The sequence below is a fragment of the Apostichopus japonicus genome, chromosome 9, assembly GCF_037975245.1.
Source record: "Apostichopus japonicus isolate 1M-3 chromosome 9, ASM3797524v1, whole genome shotgun sequence".
Lineage (NCBI taxonomy): Eukaryota > Metazoa > Echinodermata > Holothuroidea > Aspidochirotida > Stichopodidae > Apostichopus > Apostichopus japonicus.
Window position 1 is genome coordinate 35,263,833 of NC_092569.1, and position 25,271 is coordinate 35,289,103.

At 35.1% G+C, this 25,271-nt stretch overlaps 2 protein-coding genes across 2 annotated transcripts in view; both read left to right on the forward strand.

The window, feature by feature from the left end:
• LOC139973677 (uncharacterized) overlaps positions 1-25,271 on the forward strand; it is a 489,233-nt gene that overhangs the window by 182,906 nt on the left and 281,056 nt on the right. The window lies entirely within an intron of this gene.
• Positions 20,785-24,295, forward strand: LOC139973831 (uncharacterized). Its single transcript, XM_071980705.1, has 5 exons — positions 20,785-20,794; positions 21,384-21,595; positions 22,545-22,754; positions 23,344-23,649; positions 23,914-24,295. The coding sequence occupies exons 1-5, from the start codon at positions 20,785-20,787 to the stop codon at positions 24,181-24,183; spliced, it is 1,008 nt and encodes a 335-aa protein (XP_071836806.1). The 3' UTR covers positions 24,184-24,295.

A 25,271-nucleotide genomic window follows, 5' to 3' on the forward strand; every position in this document is an offset into this window, starting at 1 on the left:
GAACTGCTAAAATTGCAGGAATGATCTAAACCTTGTTTTCTGGTTATTCAGAGAATTGTCTATTTCACTACTGGAAATGCTATACAATATGTGTTTGTCTTGAAAGACAACATTGTCATTAAATAAACTTTGAACTGTCATATGCTCGGCTGTTCTAACATGTTTATATCATAATTATTCGGCATTAACAAACAAGAAAAAAATGTGTTTAAAGCCGAGTTTTGGTTCAATTCTCACCCCCTATGGCAGAACAATATCACACTATGGAATTTTGGTCATGAATGACTTGATCTGAAAGAAAAGAGATTAAATTCCTTCATTCTTCCTTAACTTCTTCTTTTTATATTGTCCTTTCTGTTGACATTCTTTATCTCTTGCAATTTGTATCATCATCATGATCATCATGTTATAACAGATACAATTAAATTGCTAAAAGTCTATTCTTCTTACTGCACCACGTAGATTTGTTGAGGTAGCGTTACTAAGGTTGTTTTACATTTGCTGTGCCATAACGTACTTCTACCATTTTGCATTGAAGATATAAGTTTGAATGGAGGTGAACCAAAATTGTACACGAAGAATATTTTTTGTCGTCGTGTGAGGACTCAAATCAGGGGCTTCTGTAAAGATTTCAGTTATAATGAAATGTGGGCCACAATCATATGCCATGATCATGTTATTTGTTTTTTAACCTTTTAGTATTCATGAACAGCATGCGTTTTGATGTGAGTAGCAAAATGTCTTCCATTTTAATTTCCCGTCATTGTGGGACAAATTCCACCCGTGGGATACTCGATCATATCCAATCTAGTTCGATGTTATTCTCTGTAAAAGGACTACATATTTCCAATTTGACCCTTTTCACAGTTTGTGTGTGTAATACGTGTGAGAATGACCTAAATTGTTGGAGCCAATTACAATTTCTGCTCTTTTTTCCCACAACAAAGCCACTTCTTGTTTCTTGCGATGATTTATTATTCTGTTTAAGCTGGTCAAACATACATGACGAAATGTTCTAAAAAATATATTTACCGATCTAATGATATAACAATCTGTAAGCAGACCAGTCAAGCCACTTAACGTTACGTACATACCAGTCTTTGTAGCGCTTGAAAGTAAATTTCACAAGTCTATGTGACTATATGTTTATAACTACAGTAGTAGCTTGTCACACTAACTTGCACAGTGCTTCTAGTCCTCAGCTGAGAATACAATTTATAACACGTGGACACCCCCTACTGAATCATTCCAAAAATTGTGTATATTTTAAGAAGCTGCAATGAGTATCATGGATGCATTTTGTTAAAACATAAATGACTGTTGAAAAGATTGTATTTTGAGAAGTTTGTTTGAAACAATTTGTCGAATAATTCAAGGACGAGGCACTTGCTAATTTTGGCTAGGCTTAGTTGTCAGTATAACCGGCAAATGGTAGGATATATTTTTTACGGAATTTAAAAAAAAATAAAGAAAATATCGTGGTTTTGGTTCTGTTAATCACTAAGAGTAGTAAAAGTTCTTAGCCAGGATACGCTAATGTCTTTTCTATATGAAGTCAGTTTTATTCATAACTTGTCGTCATCTTTTAACATTCGGTATGTATTTCTGACACAGAGAAAGTAAATCTCAACATCACTATCATCCCAACCTAAACGAGTATTCTGAAAATTATCGTAAATGTATGTTGCCTTGCAGCTCGCTGTTGTCTACCAAACTCGCATCACTTCAAACTTACAAAGGGGTTAATATCATATTAGTAGTACCTGGAAGCATGCCACGTGTGCCTTCTCGTTACTGTATAGTGTGACTTTAAGTGGTAAGTATATTCGATGATTCTCATATGTGAAAACTTTGAGGCGCTATTTAAATTTAATCATGTTATGTGAAAAGTCATCTAGGGTTTATCATGCATAGAACATTGAAATAGGGGAATCAGAAATGATTTATTTGAAATATTCGTCTGTATAGATTCGATAAATTTTAATCAATCAATCAGTTTGTTCAAAGAAGTTATACGTACGAGACTAGAAGTACATGTCGATAAGAACTAAATAATAAAAAGACGATAATCAATATCATTCAAGATTTTCAGAAGTGTAATACATCGAATTTTGGTTACTTTGTCGAAACCTCAAATATTAGCTACTACATTAATAGTAAATTCCGTTTATACAATGTCGGTTCTATTCTTCATTTAAAAGTATTGATTTCATGATTTGTGTATAGTGTAACTTCAATCTACGTTTATAGTCCAACGTATGAGCTCAGGTTGAAAGATACAAAACTTGCACAGTGTTACAGATAAAGGTTAAAGAATTGACCAATCGATGACTATAACACACTGCATACCCTGTAAACAGTAGAACATGGTGATATTATTCAACAAACAAGAAATTTATAACTACAGTTTTGACAGAGTAGGAGACTAATCAGTTGTGAACTTAGAAATAACAATCAAATAATGAAATGAATGAATAGTATTGTAAATACTTGCGGATGAATAAATATAAATAAAGAGCGAAATTAGCAACTCTAGTAACCCAAACCTAGTATTTGGTTAAGGTGGTTTCCCCATCTGTATTCTAGTCCTGTTGTGGTGCTGTATTTCAAACGGAACAACAACAAAAATATATAAAAACGCCCTTGCAAAGACAAAATACCACCTTATGTATCGTAAATATTGAACACAAGAAACAAAACATTCGCGGAACTGACGTTTTCATGTTGGTAGGACAAAAACGCACTGCCCTCTATCTAGCATCCGATATTGGATTCGTTCAAAGTATATAAAATGACCGATTGATTTACTCTTTCTTGTTTGTTGCAGGTTATGATAGTTTGTCTGGTAGCAACAATAAACAATTCAGTACAAAAGACCGGGACAACGATGGATGGAGCAGCTACGACTGTGCGGAGAGACACAGAGGAGCCTGGTGGTTCTACGATTACTATCACTGTAGACGTGATTATTCTGCTTCTTATTGTCGGTCTTACTGTCCCAGTAATTATTACTATTGCATGGCATTTCCCAATGGTGACAGCGACTGTGCTCAGTGCGCATATACACACCTCAACGGAGACTACGACGGCTCTACTCGAGGAACGAACATGTTCTGGGAGAGTTATAATTTGAATGGTTACGGATGTAGCCTGAAATACACAGATATGAAAATAAAGCCGGTGTAGACAAAACCATATCAAGAAAACACTGCCCCAAAAGCAGGGTTTACTAAAAAGATAAAAGAAAGACTGATCATTCCGCTCAAATCTTCGAGCGTCCTACCGTAGAAATAGCGACATACCAGAACGAAGAACAACATGTAACAAAAAAAAAAGAGAGCGATCCGATAAATAATTCATTATTAAGTGAATGAGAAGATATTATTAATTGAAATTGATGTAACATTATGAATGTTGACCAGCATACTGTTGTTTGATAGTTTGCAATCTGATTATAGTGTGAGTCTCACAAAAGAATAAAAATTAAAGTTAACTTGTCACTGTTTTTTATATGTATTGTATCCCTCGTAGTCCACCTCTACCCCCTCCCCCTCCCAAGAAAAAAGTATTCGTATTATGGAAACTAAGATTTGCGTGAAAGTGGATACGTAACGATTCTTGGTTTCTTTGACAAACATACATCAGGACTAGGAGACTTCATTTTTACCAATCGCTTCAGATTTAGCGCAGTCGACAAGTCACCTGATGACAACGATTAAAGTCATTATCAGGGTTGTCGTGGAACTACTCACAAAAAGAACCTAATCAAAGAGAAGAAAATACACACAATTTAGAAACCGCAAACAATCTACTACAATGCTTTAAAAACTCAATAACGCTATACGTTTGGACTACACAATACAGTAATGGCAAACCACTCAATTAAATAACAACCAGAACCCTAACATTTATTCTGTAACGAATATTCTGACTTTTGTCTGCTTGTAATGTTGTCAAGTTCATATACCCATAGAATGATAACAAGACATCAGGAGGTAAGACAACTAAAACTTGAAGCTCTTCTTTCAGGTTCTCACATATATTTACATTTTAAAGACATTGTGTTAATGGATTAGTTGATATACAAATGCCTATATTCACAGTATAACAACGGGTATCAATTATTCAAATCACTCGATATATTCAGTTACAAAAGGATACTTTTGTAAAGTAATATTAATCTTCTTCTATTTCACTTTATTTCTTTACCCATTACCCCACTCTCTCCCATAACGTGTTCACTTCACCCCCTACTTTCCCTATCTAGAGACAACATTGTGCTTAATAGTATTATCATTAACTAACAGCATTAGTATTATCCATCTTCTGCTGCTTCTTTTTTGTTAGGGGGGGGGATGGCCAATTTTACATATTAATGGCAAACAAATAAAAAGTATGCTACTTAAAAACCAATACAAAGCTAATTAATTTCTCTCTTTGATCACATTTGGTTTGATAAAATGGGAAAAAAATCGGGTCTCACTTCTTTGCAGCTTTTTTAGCCTCCTCCGCCACTCGTCTCTCTTCTGCATTCTTGGCTTGTTTTACAGCTTCTTGAGCTTAACCCCAAGGATTTAAGTGGGAGGGTGAACTCCTGAGAGGGTGGGGAGAGTTTGAACCCAAAGGAGTTGTGTGGAGGTAGTGGGACAACTGCTTGGACCTTCCCCTGGATATTGTGTTATGGTATCACGTGTTCCTTTATTATACGTAATTAACTTCCGCTGCCATCAACATGCGAATTCTTGAAATGGCCCTGGTCCAAACATAACATCAATTTAAGGATATGTGTACCAAATGCTAGCAAGCGATCAAGAATTCTGTTCAGTTGGTCAAGATAACATAGCATAAATGTATGATGCACTAGATAAGACACATGCTTAGTTTACTTTTACACCGACGCCTGTAACTATTAACCAGGCCAACGTGAATGACGATGTGTACACATTTGGCAGATGTAGTCAGGAGTGTTTATAGAAACATTTGAAAAAATATCTTTTCGTGGAAGTGATATACTTTTAATACAAAACAAGATTAATTAACAAAATTAATTTAACATAACTTTACTTACTTTTGTCATATGCACGTTGATGTATTTGATTGACTGTTTATAAGCTATTAATTTTGTTCATTTCAGACTAAAGGAAGATATATACTATACGGAAATAAGATGAACAGCCAAATAATTTGATCATTTTATTTTGGCTTTCGACGATCCATAGTGTTATTGATATTTTATAACTTTCTCTTTCTGTTAGTTTTGCATTTCTCTCAACAAAAAATAAAAGATATGATATATGATATATTATGATATGTATATATATCTGTCTGTTTATTTTGCAATGCTTTAGCACAATAAGAATAAATGACACTTAAAGATAAGCTTACACGGGCATGCATATATTCGATGGTATATCCCTTCCTCGCTTCAGTAATCTACAATGGTCTCATCATTGTGGTACTACAAATATAGTGCTTCCGCCCTCTATTTTCAATTCTATGACAACATGACCTATTTCTTAATCTTCGGCTGTGTGTTCTGTTGTGGAGTCAAACCAAAACCACACACCGGTGTAGTCTCGATGTAAGGGGATTGGGGTTAAGGTGGACTTTTCATAAAAAGTACAGACTTGCTGTTTATGCATCTGTTGATGGCGGACTTGTTCTTGCAGATCGTAGAAACTGCATTCAGAGGCAAACCATGTACCTTAGCTATGAGCCAACATTAAATGAGTAACACATATCAGTTATCTAAATATCTAGGAAAAATATTGATTGCTGCCGTTGGTTTCAATGAATAAACGTTTCCTTATACATTCATAATTGAGTCAAAAGTTATTAGTAGAGATACTTAGAGACAATTTAAACCAATTAACCAACTAATCCGATTGTTCTATAGACACTGGACAATGGTCCGTTCATGGAAGTCATACATTAATAATGATATCTAACTGACTAATTACACTGAGTAATGATTGCTACACCATTAATAATTACATTTTATTGAAATAAAATGATTAACGAACATAATTTGATGGTCCATGTCACAAATCTCTATCATTTCATTAATGGTTTTCACCACCACTCCACACCCCCTCACCGCTAGAACACGTTAGGTCTGTAACAGTTACATAATATTATCATTGTTTTATCGAATGTTCGTAACTTGCATAATTAAATTATTAGCCAGCTTTGTTGTTATCATTTAAGAATTTACCAAGAACCTTAAATGTGACTTAACGAGGTTTATCAATAACAATTACAGGACTGTACTATCTAATAGATTAGTTCAGTTCCTCAGATGCAACATTAAACGTAAGAAGTTTCTAACCCCAAATGACATCATGTTTAAAATACATTAGCAATTTCTGAATGTCATCTGAAGGTACTATTTACATGATATTAGAAACACAAAACATGTTTTTCTTCGAGTTATAAGGGTTTTGAAATGTTTGTTGTTGTTGAAAATTCTGCCTAAATTCATCCATTACGGAAAAGAAAGACATAATCTATTCGATCCCACAACCCATGATTGAAGAAGAACACTCATTATTTTGCCTTTATCTGCTCTAAGCTTCCAAATATTTGTCAGCCTCCCCACAACCAGTATTGTAACCTTGGTATATTAATCTTCATAATAGCCGGTCTAATCTCTAAGTAGGCCTAATGCCGTTTTAGTTTTCGTGATATTTGATTACTTTTTTTCATGAAGATGGAAATCTTTGTTACCAGCTTCATAAACTATGGAATATTTACCGTAGCAATAATTAACCGCCTTTATCATTGTAATTAATCCTTTAACCTGGACGATAAAACTCGGTTTAAAAAAAAATGTTTGCCAAATGTATTCTTAACATCGCCTGAGTTTCTGAAAGAATGATAATAAACCCCATTTTGTTAAACAATCCAAAAACTTGATTTTTGACAAATTGAGTAACATTTAATTAAAACTATACATACATAATTTGTTAACAGACCCTCTAAGCTCAGACTATCAAACTAATTATAATGCCGTTATTACTTATCGCGATGTTCGATTAGTTTTTATATTAATATCGTAAATTTTTGTTACCAGCTTCATATACCATGTAATTTTTACTGTCAATCATTAACCACATCAATACTTCTGTATCCTTTATTCTTTATGATACAACTTGGTTTGAAATAGAAATGTTACTATGCACATGGACGTTGCATTAAACTCAAAGGGGTTACTTAAAGTAAAATGTAAAATTATATTCAGGGGTGTAAACTTACATATTTTGGAGCTCCTACATCTTATAACGACCCCACTGAACTTATTGGAAAATAAAATACTTATCGGTCCAACGAAATAAAAACAAAATCGCGGCGCGAGTAGATCTAACGTAATTGCAAATGAAGTTGTCTCATTAGGAAACCTCGAGGGCGGTTCCCTTAGTTGAGGACGTCTCTGGAGTAGGGTGGCTCTCTGGGTAGCTCGCTACTCGGGGAAAAATAACCCCTTGGGGCGTCTCGGTCTCTAGAAGGGGCTGTTTATCAATGGGGTTGGGTCGTCGCAGGACTTCACGTCCGGTGCCAAACATGGACGTAGAATTAGAAAGGGGATTTATAGTTCCATCACAACAGAAAATTAGCACAACAAATAGTATGGTTGCCAGATATTAGAACAGGATGAACTGTAGGTCTGCCTCCATGGCTACAACTTCGGGTGATGAACTTTTATTGAATATCAAATCTCCATGTAAAACAGTTCCAGGTGTTTACTGAAATAAAATATCCATTTAAAGAACATGCTCCAGGTATTCACAAAAGATCTATAAAAACGCTTCAAGTGTCCACTTAACTTTAAATTAATTTTATACTAGTCCTCTATTCTAATACTGGTGAAGTTAGTCTTAGAAAATAATTATAATCTCGTTCCCAACCATCTCAAACTTTATCCTTCTTCTCTTCTACTCTACCTATATGCAACTCAGATTCAGTAACTATTCTCAACTTTGTTCCCCTACCATCATACCCTATTCATTCCATCCCATAATTCCTAAAACACATCCCATAATACCACCTTAACCACCTTAAACCAATCAAACACAAAGGTTGGTTTATTGAATATTCATAATTTAGCCTTTGTCTCAACTTCCCTCTCCAACCCTATGCCCTTCACTCCCTGGTATCTGGGGTCCAGTGACCTACCAGCTGTCAATTAATGCTTAATAAATAAATTACCAGACACATTACTTAACATATAAATGGATTTCGGAGTCCATAGGCACATTTTAAATTAAACATCTATCACCAAGAATATTCCTACTTAACCAAAAATAGCTATTAAACTGTCTATTTCACTCACAGTACTAAAAAGAGATAGACTCTTTGGGAGCCAGCACATGTATTCCTAGAAAAAAAGGACAACACAACAACCACCCCTCTTGAGAAATTTGGGTTTCTAGTTGTGTATTTGAAAATTTCCCACCAGTGGGTTTGTTTGTGTTTTAACCATACAAAGCTGGTAATGAGGTATAACAACACCAGCTCCTATTCTTTATTTACAAAGGTGGGGGGGGGGGAGGCACTGTCTCATTTAAGTGTTAATGTATGTGTTGTTGAAAAATTATGAAATGTTTACCAATTGTACACATATACTGTCACATTGTTGTAACAAGCTAACTGTACATTAAGAGATCTTTTTGTACTGGCATTGCCCCTTCAAGAGTATAGTGAGCAGAATTTGACCACAAAATGTCTGCCGTGTCAAGTATTTTACACCCCGATATTGAGCCTCTCAACTCAGACAGACCAGGTCCCTGAGAGTAGTTGTTTCATGTTTAGGTAATTTTGGTTATTTGTAGGAAGTAAGATTTCTAAATGCCAAAAATACGTGCAAAACTTGGGAGAGAATGTCAAAAGATTTAAAAAAAACACACACAATTTGATCAGCATATACCTGAAGTGGATTCAAACTCATGAAATATGTAACTCTGCCTTGTTGCCTGCTGAACCGTTTAGCAAAATTTGAAGATGCGTCAATTGCGAAGGTGCGTCAATTATGATGCCTTTACTAATTTACACATTGATTGCTTTGCCAATTGTCATACAAAATTTCTGTCATAGGATTAGCCTTTTTTCTATATCAAGTCACATTAAGTGCTCAAAAGTTTGATATTCTTCTTGGAAAGTGAGAGGCTTAATGTTATCTGTTGGTGGACTTGAACCACCTGCTGAATAAATTCTGCATCACCTGAACAGATTTTTATCATGGCCAAACAAATTCCAGAGAAGAAATCATTTGATTAGCCGAAAGTTCACTGGCACCTTGCATATTGAATAACCCACAACGAGACTTCTAATCATTGGGTCTCTTAACCAACCTTTTGACTGAACTCTTCTGCGCAACTTCCATTTCTAATCCAGCAAAACGAATATGCACCGTGTGATATGGTTGTTTCTAATGTAAGTACAGGGGCGTAAATCCTTCCTTTTTCAAGGGGAATGTAGATTCAAATCGAGAACAACCAGACTGGCGCAATTTGTGTCGACTCTGTGATTATGAAATATTTTGTTTCTTTTTGTTTTCACATGCAATGATTGATTTAATACGGGATCCAATTTCACCCACAGAAATTGCCAAATGTGTTTCCAATTTTATTTGTCAAAATTTGTTATGTCACTCAAAGCCGAGGAATACGAGAATTCATATATTGAAGAGTGAGTAAACCAGGCACAACATCCAATATTTAGTTTCTCTTTCGCGCAACGTCAATGGGATATCCGGTTCTTTTTTCGTGCAACAATAGTCACCCCGGCAGTACGCGGAATATTGCGAAGCTTTGAAGTATTGTATCAAGACTTATTTTTAAATTTCGGCTATATTATCTTACAAATTTCTACTGATTATGCTAAAAACTTAACGTACGACATTTTATTTCAAACTGTCGACTTGTATTAACAGTTTCGTTTCTACCTCCAACGTATCCGAAAAGTGCAACTGGTTTACATAAAAATGTTTTTTTTTTCCTGAAATAATGAAAAGGGTTAGCTAAAAGATTTAGTACTGACGTGGAATGCATCGCTATTGTTGAGAAGTGTATCAATTTTATTTTGTTCATTTTATATGCCTGGCATGGTTGGCATTGGACAAACAAGTTTCGATTAATTAATACTGTACTATTTCAGACGGTTCACAGAATGTGCGTGAACTACTGTATAACTTCTAAGGTTGACTTAACGCCTGCACTGATATGTAATTGCATGAACATTTACAGTCTGTACACCCTGTTACGAAATTCAATTCAAAGTTTAGGTGGACGTCCGTACTAGGGAGGGATCTTAGGACAGGGGTGGGGCTTAAGGGGAGGAGCGTGCCCTCACCTTTGAGAGAATTTTGTCTCGGTAAGGGTGTTGTGAAGCATGATGCTATCATTTTCATTATATATTAAAAACATTAGCGTTCGGGTGATATAACATTTGTTAACCATTTGCTAGAAACTTTCGGGGTTGGGGGTGGGGGGGGGGTTGGTCAGGATCGTGTTCCCATGGTCCCTGTGTCTACGGCCTTGTTTATATTGAATACATAAAACATTTAAAATACATAATAGGATATGAGGGTAGGTATACGGATTTATCTCCTCTCTCAGTGACCTTTTATTAAAGACGACAATCCAGTGCCGTTCGACTCACGGAATTTTGTCTAAAAATGTCAATAACTGACTCGAAGTGAATTTGTTAATAGAAACCTATTTCTGTGCTTGGTGGGCATATAGCTTCTGAGAGGCAGTCTAAACGTTGTGCTGTATCATAAAGTAACCGGACCAATATCATATATGATAGCTATTTATTTTTCTTGGTTAATTTTCCTTACCGTCCCAGTTTTCGTCCCTGAAAATGTTTTGTGTGTGGGAGGGACAGAGTTTTCTCTACCTCTGGCTACGCCACTTTTAGCTACATAATAGAATGGCGTGGGCGTGCTGGTACTCATATAATTATTCATGCAAAATCATGACTGACAGTTGTCTCCGTTGGTAGCCAACCCTAGGCTCCCTGAGAAATGGGGGCCACTGTTAAAAGAACCACTTATAGCTACGCTTATAAAGTAACTTTACGCCTCTAAATAAGCTCTAGCTACGCCTATGCTGGTTAACAGATATACATTTCATTTTAAAATTTGTATCAAAGAAAAAATTTAATATCAAACCTACCATTCCATAGGTCAAAACATGCTCCTTGATTAAATATCTTATATAAATGAAAAATATTTTTCCTTATAATTTACAGTCATTATTGATGTAATTCTTACAGTCTATAAACAGATAAGTCAAAGCCCAGTGTAACAGCTGAAATGTTTATTCAATCAGATGTGAGAATACTCGATTCCGCAAACAGGATGTGATGTAGGCATCATCAAACAAGGAAGTATTGTTCATATAGCGTACCACTGACCAACTTCGAATGTTCCAAACTGTGTTAATTAGATATTTGTACATACGTATTGATAGTTTAGAATAGATCATACCGTAAATTTCACGGTATATAAGATGTATTGTACTAGTTCATGCATGTTATATAGTGCTTATTAGTAGTATCACTTCCTGTCCTTTCGATACTGCTTTAATTTTGCCTTCCAACCAAAAGCGAAGTAACTTAGCTAAAATAATGACTCATACAAGTTTCTTAAAATATCGGTAAAAGCAGCTTAACCAGAACAAGTAAATCAACATTCCTACTAGCATTGACGTCGTTTGGCACATAACTACAAAACTTTAACATAAACTACACTAAATGTATTGTAGATTAAAAGTGATCATTGTAATTAATATTCGTTTAAAACCAAATATATTTACATTGATTGAATTGCAATACCGTTGCTGTCGTTGGAACTAGAGGCACGATAGTCAATAAGCATACAGTAGCTGGTATGCGGTATTTATCGGAACAAGGACAATTCAACATTATGCAAATGAAGCTTACTGGACTATTGACTGAAAGTTCAAGATATATATAGCTGTAAATAATATTAAATTGGATTGCGCATGTCTAATAGTCTTCTTTACACACAAGCCAATAATACTTTAGATGTGCAGCAAATTTGTATAAGCTGTTCACCAAATCATATTTCAAATAAAATGATGGCATTAATGGACATCCATACTACTACGGTCATTTCAGTAGGGTGTTGGTAACCCCTAAATAGAGACCCTGTGTCATTTGCCATCTTGCACTTCATCGAATATATTTTTGCATGTCATTTATACAAACTCGAAATCATGGAGAATTGTTTCAAAGTTTGTTTGACTGTTTTGACGATTTGGAACTCGTTTGGAACAGAAATGGTAAGTCTTTCTATTGTTTAATATATTTTATATTTTACTCCATTGAAATATTTTCTGTTTCGAAAAACATAACATAAGTCGCATCAATGTGTTGTTGAGCTAACTCTGTTAATATTAAATTATGTGACAGTGAAGAGATAGCCTCTTCGAAATAATAGGAAAATATCGATAAAAGATCAAGATAAACTACAGATAGAAAGCCTTCAATTAGAAATACTCAGAAATTTTAACTTCGCGAAAAGACAGCAGTGTTTCGATAAAAATGACGAAACGTCTTTTAATTTAACCACATATATTGGAATAAAAACAAAAGATTAGCTCTAATCGGTTCTTCTTTGCTTATATACAGTATTCTTTAAAATTTGCTCACATGTAAAATACTTTGAAGAAAAGCTCATTCATACATCTCAAACGTGTTTTCGTTACACACCAATTTTTCAAAGTCAATCAAGTTTCGTGATAAGGCCAGGAAAAAGTAATCCTTTTTACAAACTTAAGAGTATATCGTTCCCAACATATCCTTTACAGCACATCTGTTCACAAGGTTTACCTTCAATGGCCAACCCTACCTTTCACAGATCCATACCATCACGTTACAACACTCAATTCATATTAAAAATTAGTGAGCTTAAATTCAAATGTAAATCATTCTAGCTCATAAATGTATACTCCATAATATTGGCTACGAGTTCGATAACTGAAAACAAGCAATTAATTTATTTCAGCGATAACTAAAACACTATACAATAACTTTAAAAAAAAGTTCTTCTTGTTAAAAATCCAATCATGAGATTCCCTTTTGAAACAGAGCGATATTCGATAAGCTTTGTATAGTTAAATGTTTTCAATGTTTTCTTTATATTTGTTATGATGCCTTGCTTTTATTTTTCGATATAAACTACATACGAATAACTTGGTTTTCATCTGCGTAAAGGCAACTTCCTTTGTCAGCTCTGTTATTTTGATATGATTTCCGAACAGACATTTTATTGCTCGTCTTTGTCCAAGTTATCCTGATGAATACATTAAAGCAACATATGCGTTAACTACTCTAAAAGAAAACAATTTCTATGTGATAATCCAATCACAAAGTTGCTTAATTGGGTAACTACAGTGAACAAAACTATAATGACAAGGTACGTCCTTTAAATTAGAAATCTATAACTTTAAACTGTTGTTCGGGTTTAATCAAATTAGAAGAAATGCTCAGTTGTACGTTTGATTATATTGTTTGAACTATCATCCAAACACGAAAGTTTCAGATATAAATTTCTAAAGAGCACCTAAATATTTACTTCCTTTACATGCTCATAGAGATCTCTTTAATAGATATCGTTATATGTGTGCCAAAGTTTGAAAAAACAGTCTTCAACAAAAAAAAGGTACTTTGAAATGTATTTTGAAAATATCATATTTTTCAAGGAAACAAAGTTGAATAACAATAAATCCAACTGGTGTACACGTCAATCTAATTTAAAACTAATTTATGGAAACTTAAATTAATGCTAAAAATAGAAAACTTAGGTTACACGGATTTATCGCAGAACGAATTATCAAAGATAAAATACTTCCACCAAGCCAGAAAAATAACAGATGTTATTTTTCAGGCAGTACGTTCTGGTTTCTAATTTTTCTCTCTTTTTGTGTTTCTCATTTCCTTCAGTTACGCTATATATTGTAAGAGATTCCAAAGAAATATAATCCCAATATTCCGTTATTCTAAATATGACGGATATTAGAGCAGAACAAATGTAAGACATGTTCCTTTATTTTATTTGAAATGATAAAGTTTGTAAAGAAAAACTCTGTCGATTTTTTTTTTTAAAAGTGACAGTTAAATGAGGCTGATTTCGTTAATGATTACGTCGAGAAGTAATATAACTTGACCAAAGGTAACTCCTTGATACCGACTCATACCTAATGTCGTATCACATTGCCAAGATAAGAGGGAAATTAAAAGGAAAAAAGAAGATTATGATTCCGAATGGGAAACTTAATTGAGATATATTTAGATATCGTTAGCTAGCTAAAACAGTAACAGAAAATGTGCACATCCCCATATATGCTCATATGGCATTCAATACATATATTTAAGAAACGATAAAATAGCTTTTCGTTTAACGTACTTCTTTGTGTAGTCTTTGTGTAATCAATCCAGACTAAAAATAAGAAAAATCAAAAGCTGCATAAATGCCTTATTAAATAAAGACAAATGCACGAAGGAATTGTATTTTTTTCTTCCATTTATTCAGTTTTTTTGACATTATAGCTCCAAATTTAGGCTGCATTCTGGACAAAGTGCGACAGGCAAATCTAAAATTTAACCCGATCATACGAATAACACTAAAGGCCGATATTACTAGCGTAATAACATAATACAGACGCAGAGAAATCTTCTATAACTTTTAATAATAAACTGATTCTTATTCTTGTTGATTGTCCTTTAAATATTTATACTTTTCAATTTATAGCTTTGTTGTTTGTATTTACTTAGACATAATCTATAACAGTAAAAAAAAAACAGAGAACAAGTGATACAACATAATTGGAGTGAGAAAATTCTCACCAAATTTATATTACATTTCAGTTTTATTAAAAAAAAGCCTTTTGACACAATCCATTTCACCAACATTTTAATGACAATCCAAAGTGATGTTTTCTGTCAAATATTGGAATATTTAAGGCTAGTTCACCATGCAAAGAACTAAATATCTAATGCATATATTAACTAAAAATATGCCATATAGTGTATTAGGTGTTAGCGTATTACATGGAAATAGACTACTACAAGAAAGACAGATATTCATGATCCTTTAAGTTATCTTTTAATTCTCTAACCACAAATACCGTAGTTTATTTTGATTTCCACACAAGGTGTTCCATAAAGTTGTGGCGATCATATAAACGTTCTTGTAACGTTTATTAGTCTCAATTTGAATACAGTAATTAAATGTAAAACCAACGCGAATATATTCTCATGTATGTTGTCTTTCAAACTTGATAACAAGGCTACTTAACCTAGGATCATTGAAAATGTACTCCATCTACAACATGTATGCGATGGGAGTAGTCACCGATCCCCACCATATACTCTCCCTCTTCGCTGCCCTCAATCACTCCCTCCTACCGGACTCACACCCTCCCTTCGTGATAGGGCCGTTTGGTGTAGTATAAAACTTAACATTTCTTATATCGTTTACAGTAACATGTAATATAATTCAGTATACAAAGGAAATTCTCCCTGTACTTAACAAACATCGATGATAGACTTTTACAAATTAAACAACATAAAATACATGACGCTGTATTTAAAGGTCTCTTTTCTAATACGTTGCAAAAACTAGAAAGTATTATCATAACATCTATCACTGCTCAATGTATGGTAATAATTCGCTTTATATGTTGAAGGATATCGAGTTAAATTCCTCCATTATATTCAAGGAAACAAACGGCATGTGATACTCAGCATACGGTGACAATAAACACAATGTTTTATACAGATACAACAATAACGTCGCACACCGTCTGTGCTTCCTGAATAACATTCTCGACGACAACAAAAACTTTGGCTATATCCCAAATAAATCGCCTTGACCGCTTCAATCTGTTGACAACGGCAAAGTATAAAATGTAGATTATAATTTTTTTCATGACTTTAGGTAAGTGTGATACCATTTTCTGTATCCAAGGAAAATATTCTTCTAGAAGGATACTAAATCGCGCCAAAAAGTCATTCCTAACATTTTCGACATGTAAAAACTATCACCCATGTGCATTCACAGTTTGAAGCATTTTCACAAATTTGATGGAGAGAAAAAACATCAGAGAACTGCTAAAATTGCAGGAATGATCTAAACCTTGTTTTCTGGTTATTCAGAGAATTGTCTATTTCACTACTAGAATTGCTATACAATATGTGTTTGTCTTGAAAGACAACATTGTCATTAAATAAACTTTGAACTGTCATATGCTCGGCTGTTCTAACATGTTTATATCATAATTATTCGGCATTAACAAACAAGAAAAAAATGTATTTAAGCTGCTTCCGATCCTTGATACTTTTACAAATTTAAAGCCGAGTAATGGTTCAATTCTTTCCCCCTATGGCAGAACAATATCACACTATGGAATTTTGGTCATGAATGACTTGGTCTGAGAGAAAAGAGATTAAATTCCTTCATTCTTCCTTAACTTCTTCTTTTTATATTGTCCTTTCTGTTGACATTCTTTATCTCTTGCAATGTGTATCATCATCATGATCATCATGTTATAACAGATACAATTAAATTGCTAAAAGTCTATTCTTCTTACTGCACCACGTAGATTTGTTGAGGTAGCGTTACTAAGGTTGTCTTACATTTGCTGTGCCATAACGTACTTCTATCATTTTGCATTGAAGATATAAGTTTGAATGGCGGTGAACCAAAATTGTACACGAAGAATATTTTTGTCGTCATGTGAGGACTCAAATCACGGGCTTCTGTAAAGATTTAAGTTATAATGAAATGTGGGCCACAATCATATGCCATGATCATGTTATTTGTTTTTCAACCTTTTAGTATTCATGAACAGCATGCGTTTTGATGTGAGTAGCAAAATGTCTTCCATTTTAATTTCCCGTCATTGTGGGACAAAATTCCACCCGTGTGAGACTCGATCAAATCCAATCTAGTTCGATGTTATTCTCTGTAAAAGGACTACATATTTCCAATTTGACCCTTTTCACAGTTTGTGTGTGTAATACGTGTGAGAATGACCTATATTGTTGGAGCCAATTCCAATTTCTGCTCTGTTTTCCCACAACAAAGCCACTTCTTGTTTCTTGCGATGATGTAATTATTCTGTTCTAGCTGGTCAAACATACATGACGAAATGTTCTAAAAAAAATATTTACCGATCTAATGATATAACAATCTGTAAGCAGACCAGTCAAGCCACTTAACGTTACGTACATACCAGTCTTTGTAGCGCTTTTAAGTAAATTTCACAAGTCTATGTGACTATATGTTTATAACTATAGTAGTAGCTTATCACACTAACTTGCACAGTGTTACCAGTCCTCAGCTGAGAATACAATTTATAACACGTGGACAACCCTACTGAATCATTCCAAAAATTGTGTATCTTCTAAAAAGCTGCAGTGAGTATCATGGATGCATTTTGTTAAAACATAAATGACTGTTGAAAAGATTGTATTTTGAGAATTTTGTTTGAAACAATTTGTCGAATAATTCAAGGACGAGGCACTTGCTAATTTTGAATAGGCTTAGTTGTCAGTATAACCGGCAAATGGTAGGATATATTTTGTACAGAAGTTAAAAATAAAATAAAGAAAATATCGTGGTTGTGGTTCTGTTAATCAGTAAGAGTAGTAAAAGTTCTTAGCCAGGATTCGCTAATGTCTTTTCTATATGAAGTCAGTTTTATTCATAACTTGTCGTCATCTTTTAACATTCTTTGCTAAGAATGTCGTGGCTCTATGTGACAACAAAATGCTAGCACACAGTTTCTTGCATATCATCTTGTTGGGGACTATGATCATTCAGTTAAAAAGAGGTTAAGGCTAATGTTATAGAATAGGCACAAAGGAATTATCAAGTGGTTCCTGTTTGTGTGCTGTGCAATATAATGTTTTACGATAGCCGATGATAATTCTGATTCTTTATGTATTAAAATATGACTTAAAGTGCGATTTGACATTCATACTGGCTGTTGAAAAATATCGGTAACGGTATGGGGCCGATTTTGAGATTGAAAAAATCGGATATGAGCCAGGTCCGATATTGGCGATATCATCACAACACTAGACATAATGATTTCAAATAGAAGCTTAGCTGAGCCTATGTAGCGCTGCTACAATTGTTTAGTTAGCAAGATATACAAATCTATGGCTATGAACTTACCTTACAAGTAAAATGACACCATTAAAAACTCAGAGTTGTGCACGGTAAGTATCAAGACACGTTAATCTTCGTCCAACAAGGATAGCTGGGACGATGTTAATGATCCCTACGTGTTATTAAGGACTGTTAAACACAAATGTGTTACAACCCATTTTTGAAATGTTCTAATGTCAAAATATGACTTGAACAAAGAACATCTGTCTGCATTAAGCAACAAAGCTGTTTAAGGAAGCAGCCGGCTATTGCCTTTGTCCTTCACGTACGTACCATGTGCCAGAGTAGCTGTAAAACCGGAAAATGCCAGTAATCTAATGTTTCCTGGAAGAAAGTTCTACCCTGTAAGTGATCATTGACCTGTAAATCAGATATGGAATATAGACAAAAGAAAAACATCATTGTAAGTGGTTATCCGGAAACTTTATCAAAGTATAAATCGACTTTACTCTTAAACTAACATATTTTAGACCAGTTTACGAAAAGTTCTTTCTTTCCCTCAAACTGGTTTTATTAACATTAGATTTAATCTGATCTTGCTTTATGTTGACTGCAATACTCTGTATGTCTTGTAATGTATTCAGTAAATGTCTTTTATTACACAGATAATCGTCAGTGCCGAGGGAAGATCTTCAGGTAGGTGTATTATTTATATCATATGATTTTTCTTATTATAAGAAGTAACCTCTGTAAGGTATATAACTTATGTAATGCAAACGTTAACACCTCAGTTGGACAACTTGAATGGCTGGAAATGTTAGCTTTTTAATGGTCGCTCTTGACGTTTTGTTTTTCAATCGTGTTACTTTTTCCGAATATCTATTTTGTGGCTGATTTCCTCTGAGTAGTATACTTTCGATCTTTTTATATCCTACGATATTTTCTCAGGTACTTTAAACAAAAGGGATTTGCCTGTTTTCGTGAGTCTTTTGATCTCACTTGGATATGATTGATAACTACGGAAGCTTGGTTAAAATAAAATTCTAGTTACTTTGTCTTTGAATTTCCATTGCAGGCTGAAAACTAATCACATATAATGCTTCAAATCAGTTACATCTGAGAATTCAATAACGATTACTTCATTTAACTTTAGTCGTGATATATTCGACTATATGGTAGTTGAGTAATAGTTGATATTTAAACTGATGCATTGCCATAACTCGCTTAGTAACGAAACCAGTTCTCTTACAATTAGCTAAAAAGTCTTATAGTACAAATACTAATAATAATATTCGATTCATGTAGCGCTTTTAAACAGCGATAGGTTTCAAAGAGCTTTACAGACGTTATATTACCCCTGTTCAATAATAACCTGTCCCAGAGACAATCCCTCCAGACGGCTGCAGTTATATGCCGCGCCCAATGACAAGTTACCTGACATGTACCCATTAACCCCTGTGTGGAGAGAGGCAATTGAGATAAAGCATCTTAGGCGATATTTTCGTTGGCTGAAATTATTTTTCAGTCACAATAAAATGTTAACCTTGTTTTACTTTCCATCCAGGTTCTTCATACTTTGTTTTTCAACAACCTGCGTATCCGAGAGATTGCGAAGAAGTATCGAATGCATGTTCCTCTACCCACAATACATCTGGAGTGTACCTTATTAAACCAGATGGCTATCCGGAACCGTTTGAGGCTTACTGTAACAATGATCTTGATACTGGTGGATGGACGGTATGGCTCATTACTTGATGTTTTCTTTTCAAGTTTAAATAGTTTTGTACAAATTTACTTCAGATTTTGATTACAGCAATATATAGCGATGTAATACAAAGTCGTTATTTCAAATAGAATCTCCCTTTTTTATCGAAACGAAAGTTTGAATCAATTATTTTTAATATTGTGGAATTTAAGTACCAGATTGTACTTAGGTACAGTGCAGTTCTTCTTCCAAGGAAACTGTAAACATCTAGCCCAAACTACAAACTGAAGTTAGAAATATAAGTATAAGTATTTCTGTGTAATAGTTGTTAGCAACAAATCGCATTGCAGTAGGGAACAAATAATAATAATTCAATCACGTCCTAGTTAACTTCTTTGATATTCTTTGAAGGTATTACAGCGACGAAGATCGGATTCTGTAAATTTTAGTAGAAGTTGGAAAGACTTCAGAAATGGCTTTGGCTTTCTAGGGAGTGAGTTTTGGATCGGAAATGAGAAAATTGCCGTCTTAACAAATCAAAAGCGATACCAACTGCGAATGGACTTTGAGAGCGTTGCTGGAGAAACTTACTATGTAACATACGACGAGTTTCGTATCTCAGATGAATGGGGGGATTATTATATATCTAGTTCAGGAAAATTCGAAATATCAGATGGTAAGTGTCTTTTACATTCTTATTAAACATAAAGCCAAAAAATTCATAAAAATCGTGATCATTTATTAAATGTCAAACGTAAACGCGCAGAAACTGAAAGGTTTATTCTGAAAACGAAAGGATCTTTTGGAAGTAAATTTGGCATGTCAAATATGTTTTGAAGAAACTGCTACAATATATATAGTACGAGTATACATATGGTATATCACCGAGTACAACGGCGCTACAATACATATCGTAGCAGTTAGAATATGATATGATATGAGTGCAAGTACAAGCTTCTAGTGCGAGTTCAAACACTTAATCTTGCATTAGTATCCATACTAGAATTCCAAAATGCCTCCATTAGCTAAAGCGTGATTACGCACTCACTACAAGACTGCTTCGTACTCAACACCGACCATGGCTCTGAACAAGGAACCGTTCCTAACGTTAGTACAACATAACGTTTACAATTAAACCAGGTTCGTTTCCCAGTTTGATCAGAACAACCAACGAAAGAATTTTGATGTTGTTATTAAGTACCATTGTTGTCAGAAAGCAGTATACTTACACCTAGAGAACTCTGAAACAGAAACAAGCCATGAGTACCTGGTTTCAGACTAATTGCACAACAAATGATGGTGTTTTATCTCGTTATCAGAATAAATAGTAACCTTAATGTGACTAAGGAACGGCCACTACCTATTTAAAATGTTCTACATTTATTCGAGCAGCTTCTAAGTGTATGTTCCTTTCCTTTAACCTTCTGACAACCACGTATTTAAGTAATGACGACAAACTATTCTATGCCACATGTCATATTTGTCGTGACTGTATCAGGTTACTATTATTTTCATATTTTCTTTTCTGTTCTCTAGAAACAATCCCTGAATGGTGTCCAGCTAATGAGATATTTACCAATGAGACCTGTGAGAGGACTTGTGACGACCCTGATACTTGCATCTCAGCTAACTTTCGCACAAAATCAGAGCAATGTGTTTGTGTCGGTGATTATATGAGACAGCAAGAACAATGCATTCCTCTCAACCAATGCAACTGCTTCGTTGCTGACAAAGGAGGTGTATTAATGGTCAGTACGGTTCTTTCATTTTAATTGCGTTGTTCTTAATGACTTTTTCCACATAATAAGAAGCAAATGTTTTACTTACATTTAGTCAGGAAGCACAAGACTACTCCTTCAGATGTCATTCCCTTATAAACCTTACAAAAAAATGCACGGATACTACTAACGATAGTTTTGCGGTTAGAACCAATTGTAGGCCTAACGTTTAGTCGCAATAGGCCGTTTTAATGCAACATTTGACGGCTACCTTTTCATGGCGAACCCCGCCGACTCCTACATCGGAGTTGGCTTCAAAGACCACATTTCGTAAAAATTCATACCCTTACCTAGATCATTCAAGGGAAGTTTGCAATGGCCACCCACCGTTGAAATCCTGTACATTTTACTGTGACAACCGCAAATTCATAATTAATTGATAAGCTTTTGTTTTTTCTCCCAATCATTGTCCATATAATTAGAAGGAAACCTTTAATATTTAATCTTGTCGATAAAAAGTTTACATTTACAGATAATCGCGTGACGTGCGCATCGTGTTTTGGGAGGGGCCATTGACCCATTTCTTTTGTCTCCAGTCTCCAGTTTTTTTTTTGTCTTAAGTCAGGAATCACGAGACCACTCCTACGAGTGAGCATCCACTTATAAGCCCGACACAAACATCCATAGATACTATTTTCACAGTTATTTTGAAGGCCTAATGTGTAGTCGCGGTAAGCCGTTGAATGCAATATTTGCAGCTACTTTTTTGATGACGGATCCTTTCGCCTCCTACTTCGGAGTTGGCTTCGAATACTTCATAAAACTTTCATAAAGGTTCTTACTCATACCTAGATCATTCCAGGGATTTATCATTCGCACCTCACCGTTGAAATTCTGTACATTTCACTGTGACAACCGCAAATTCCTAATTTATTTATAAGCTTTTGTTTTTTTCTTTTTGCTGAATGTCCTAAATCAGGTTGGCGGTTTTTACGTCAATTCAAGATGTACACGAAAATCAACTTGCCAAAACAACCGGATTGTAGAGGCGAGTTACCAGTGTAGTGATCAAGCAACCTGTGCTGAGCGGAACGGTGTCCGTAAATGTTACTGCAATTCAAACTACCAAGGGGACGGAGAAACGTGCACCCACAACTGCTTCGTTGCTGACATAGGAAGTGTATTAGGGGTCAGTACGGTTCATTCAGGAAATGTTATAATGCTTTGTTCTTAATTATTGTCCATAATAAGAAGGAAACCTTTATTATTTATACTTGTCGATAAAAACATTACTTTTACAGATAATCGAGTGGCGTGCGCATCGTGGTTGGGGGGAGGGGGCCATTGACCCATTTTTCTGTCTCCAGTCCAGTTAAAACTGTCAGTCAAGGGAAGTATTTCGTTTAGTCGGGAATCACGAGACCACTCCTACGAGTGTGCATCCACTTATAAGCCCGACACAAACATCCATAGATACTTTATTCACAGTCTTGCGGTTAGAACTATTTGTAGGCATGATGTATAGTCGCGGTAAGCCGTTGAATGCAATATTTGCAGCTACTTTTTTGATGACGGATCCTTTCGCCTCTTACTTCGGAGTTGGCTTCAAATACTTCAGAAAACTTTCATAAAGTTTCATACTCATACCTAGATCATTCGACGGAAATTTTTCATTGGCCACCCACCGTTGAAGTCCTGTACATTTCACTGTGACAACCGCAAATTCATAATTAATTTATTAGTTATTGTTTTTCTTTTCGCTGAATATCTTAAATTAGGAGGGCCACTTTTACATCAATTCAAGATGTACACGAAAATCAACTTGTAGGAACAACCGGCTTGTAGATGAGAGTTACCAGTGTAGTAGTAGTGCAACCTGTGCTGAGAGGAACGGTGTCCGTAAATGTTACTGCAATCCAAACTACCAAGGGGACGGAGTGACGTGCACATTGATCCCAAAAGATTGCTACGAGCTTTATGTTTCCGGTACACGCAGTGATGGTATCTACACCATTTACCCTGATGGTTGGTCACGCGGCATTCAGGTTTTCTGTGAGATGGAAAGTAACGGAGGAGGATGGACAGTGAGTTTCGCAATAAATTAAGGACTTAAATCCTTACCTTCCTCATATTATAATTAAGTACCCTCCTCAAAATGATGCACTGCAGATCTCGTTCAGATGAACTTGACCATATCAGGGGAAAAAAATCTCAAAACAGATTACTCTTGCGAATGATCGCACTCTGACAATATCCATATCTATGTTAACTATCTATGGCTTTGCATGTCATGCTCTTAAGGATTTGTAGATTATACAGTTGGCTTACCCTTTTTCTTCATGTCATAGGTTTTCCAGCGACGATCGAGTGCCTCCACTGACTTTTATCGTGGTTGGTCGGACTACAAGAACGGTTTTGGTAATAAAAATCAAGACCACTGGCTAGGTAATAAATATATCCACTCTCTGACCAACCAGAAAACGTACCAGCTTCGAATTGATCTAAGGGACTCCGGCTCATCATCGAAATACGCCGTTTATTCGACTTTTAGCATTAATAACGAGGCAGACAAGTATCGACTATCAATTGGATCACACAGTGGAAATACAGGTGAGTAGTTGATGTTCTAACCATTGACTCATACATAAATCTGGAACGATTACGTCAATTAGGAGAAGCGTGAAGGCCCCAAAAAACACCAAAAAAATCATGCCAACCAAGGAGGATCATGTGACGTGCTCCCCTATAGCAATTAATTCTTGTAGTACTCCTTTAATGTTTATTCTGCAACAACTAATGTCTTGATCTAAAAGCTACCGCATTTCTGGCTAAAAGATATGATATGAGTTCAAGGTTCACAGCAATTTTCAATTCCAAACATTGCTATTTTCTAACCATGCCATGAGTATATGCAAATATGTTTATGGGCAAAAAAAAATTATATATAGCCCACTTTCAATCAGTTACAGCAGTAGTACTGTATATGTTTTCAGACACACAGAGTCTCAATACACACTGTACGTACTTCTTAAATCATCCAGCTAAATACTTCGAGTAACATGAATGACTTAGGGATAAATTTTGAGCTTAATTTTGGGCTAGAGTCAATGTCAGCACCCTTATCGAGGTGCTTCAACGAAGAACCGAAGCGTAAAGCGTCCAATGTTGACACTAGTAACAGTAGAAACCTTGTTGCTAAGCCTAACAATAACGTTAGTACTACTACTACTAGCAGTAACGACATTACTGACCAGGGACTAGGCCTAACGATCGATCTTTCAGACTCGCAATAACACTGCTGTTACTACAAGAACACCTGTCGAACAATGGGGCTCGGAACCTCTTCAAAAACTGCTCATTCTCAGGTCCAGTAAACGTTTATTTGAACGGTTCATCTACCGACCAGGGATAGACGAGTTCTACTCAAGAGATTGTTAGCAACAAGCAACGTTGCTATCCTAACAGTGTTGTAGCGTTTACGGACTTTCCAGAACACACACAACTCAGCATCTCTTTATTGCGCAATTTGACCTGGTTTTACAATGTTATCTTTAGAAATTTGTTCATCTGTACTTATTTAATTTGCATTTGCCTCCATTTTTTAGTGTTTGAATGGATTAAAGTACAAAAATTTAAGACCAAACGACACTGCTTCATTCGTATTTTTCACTCTTAATGTTCGTCGGAAGAAAATGCTGTTTTACAA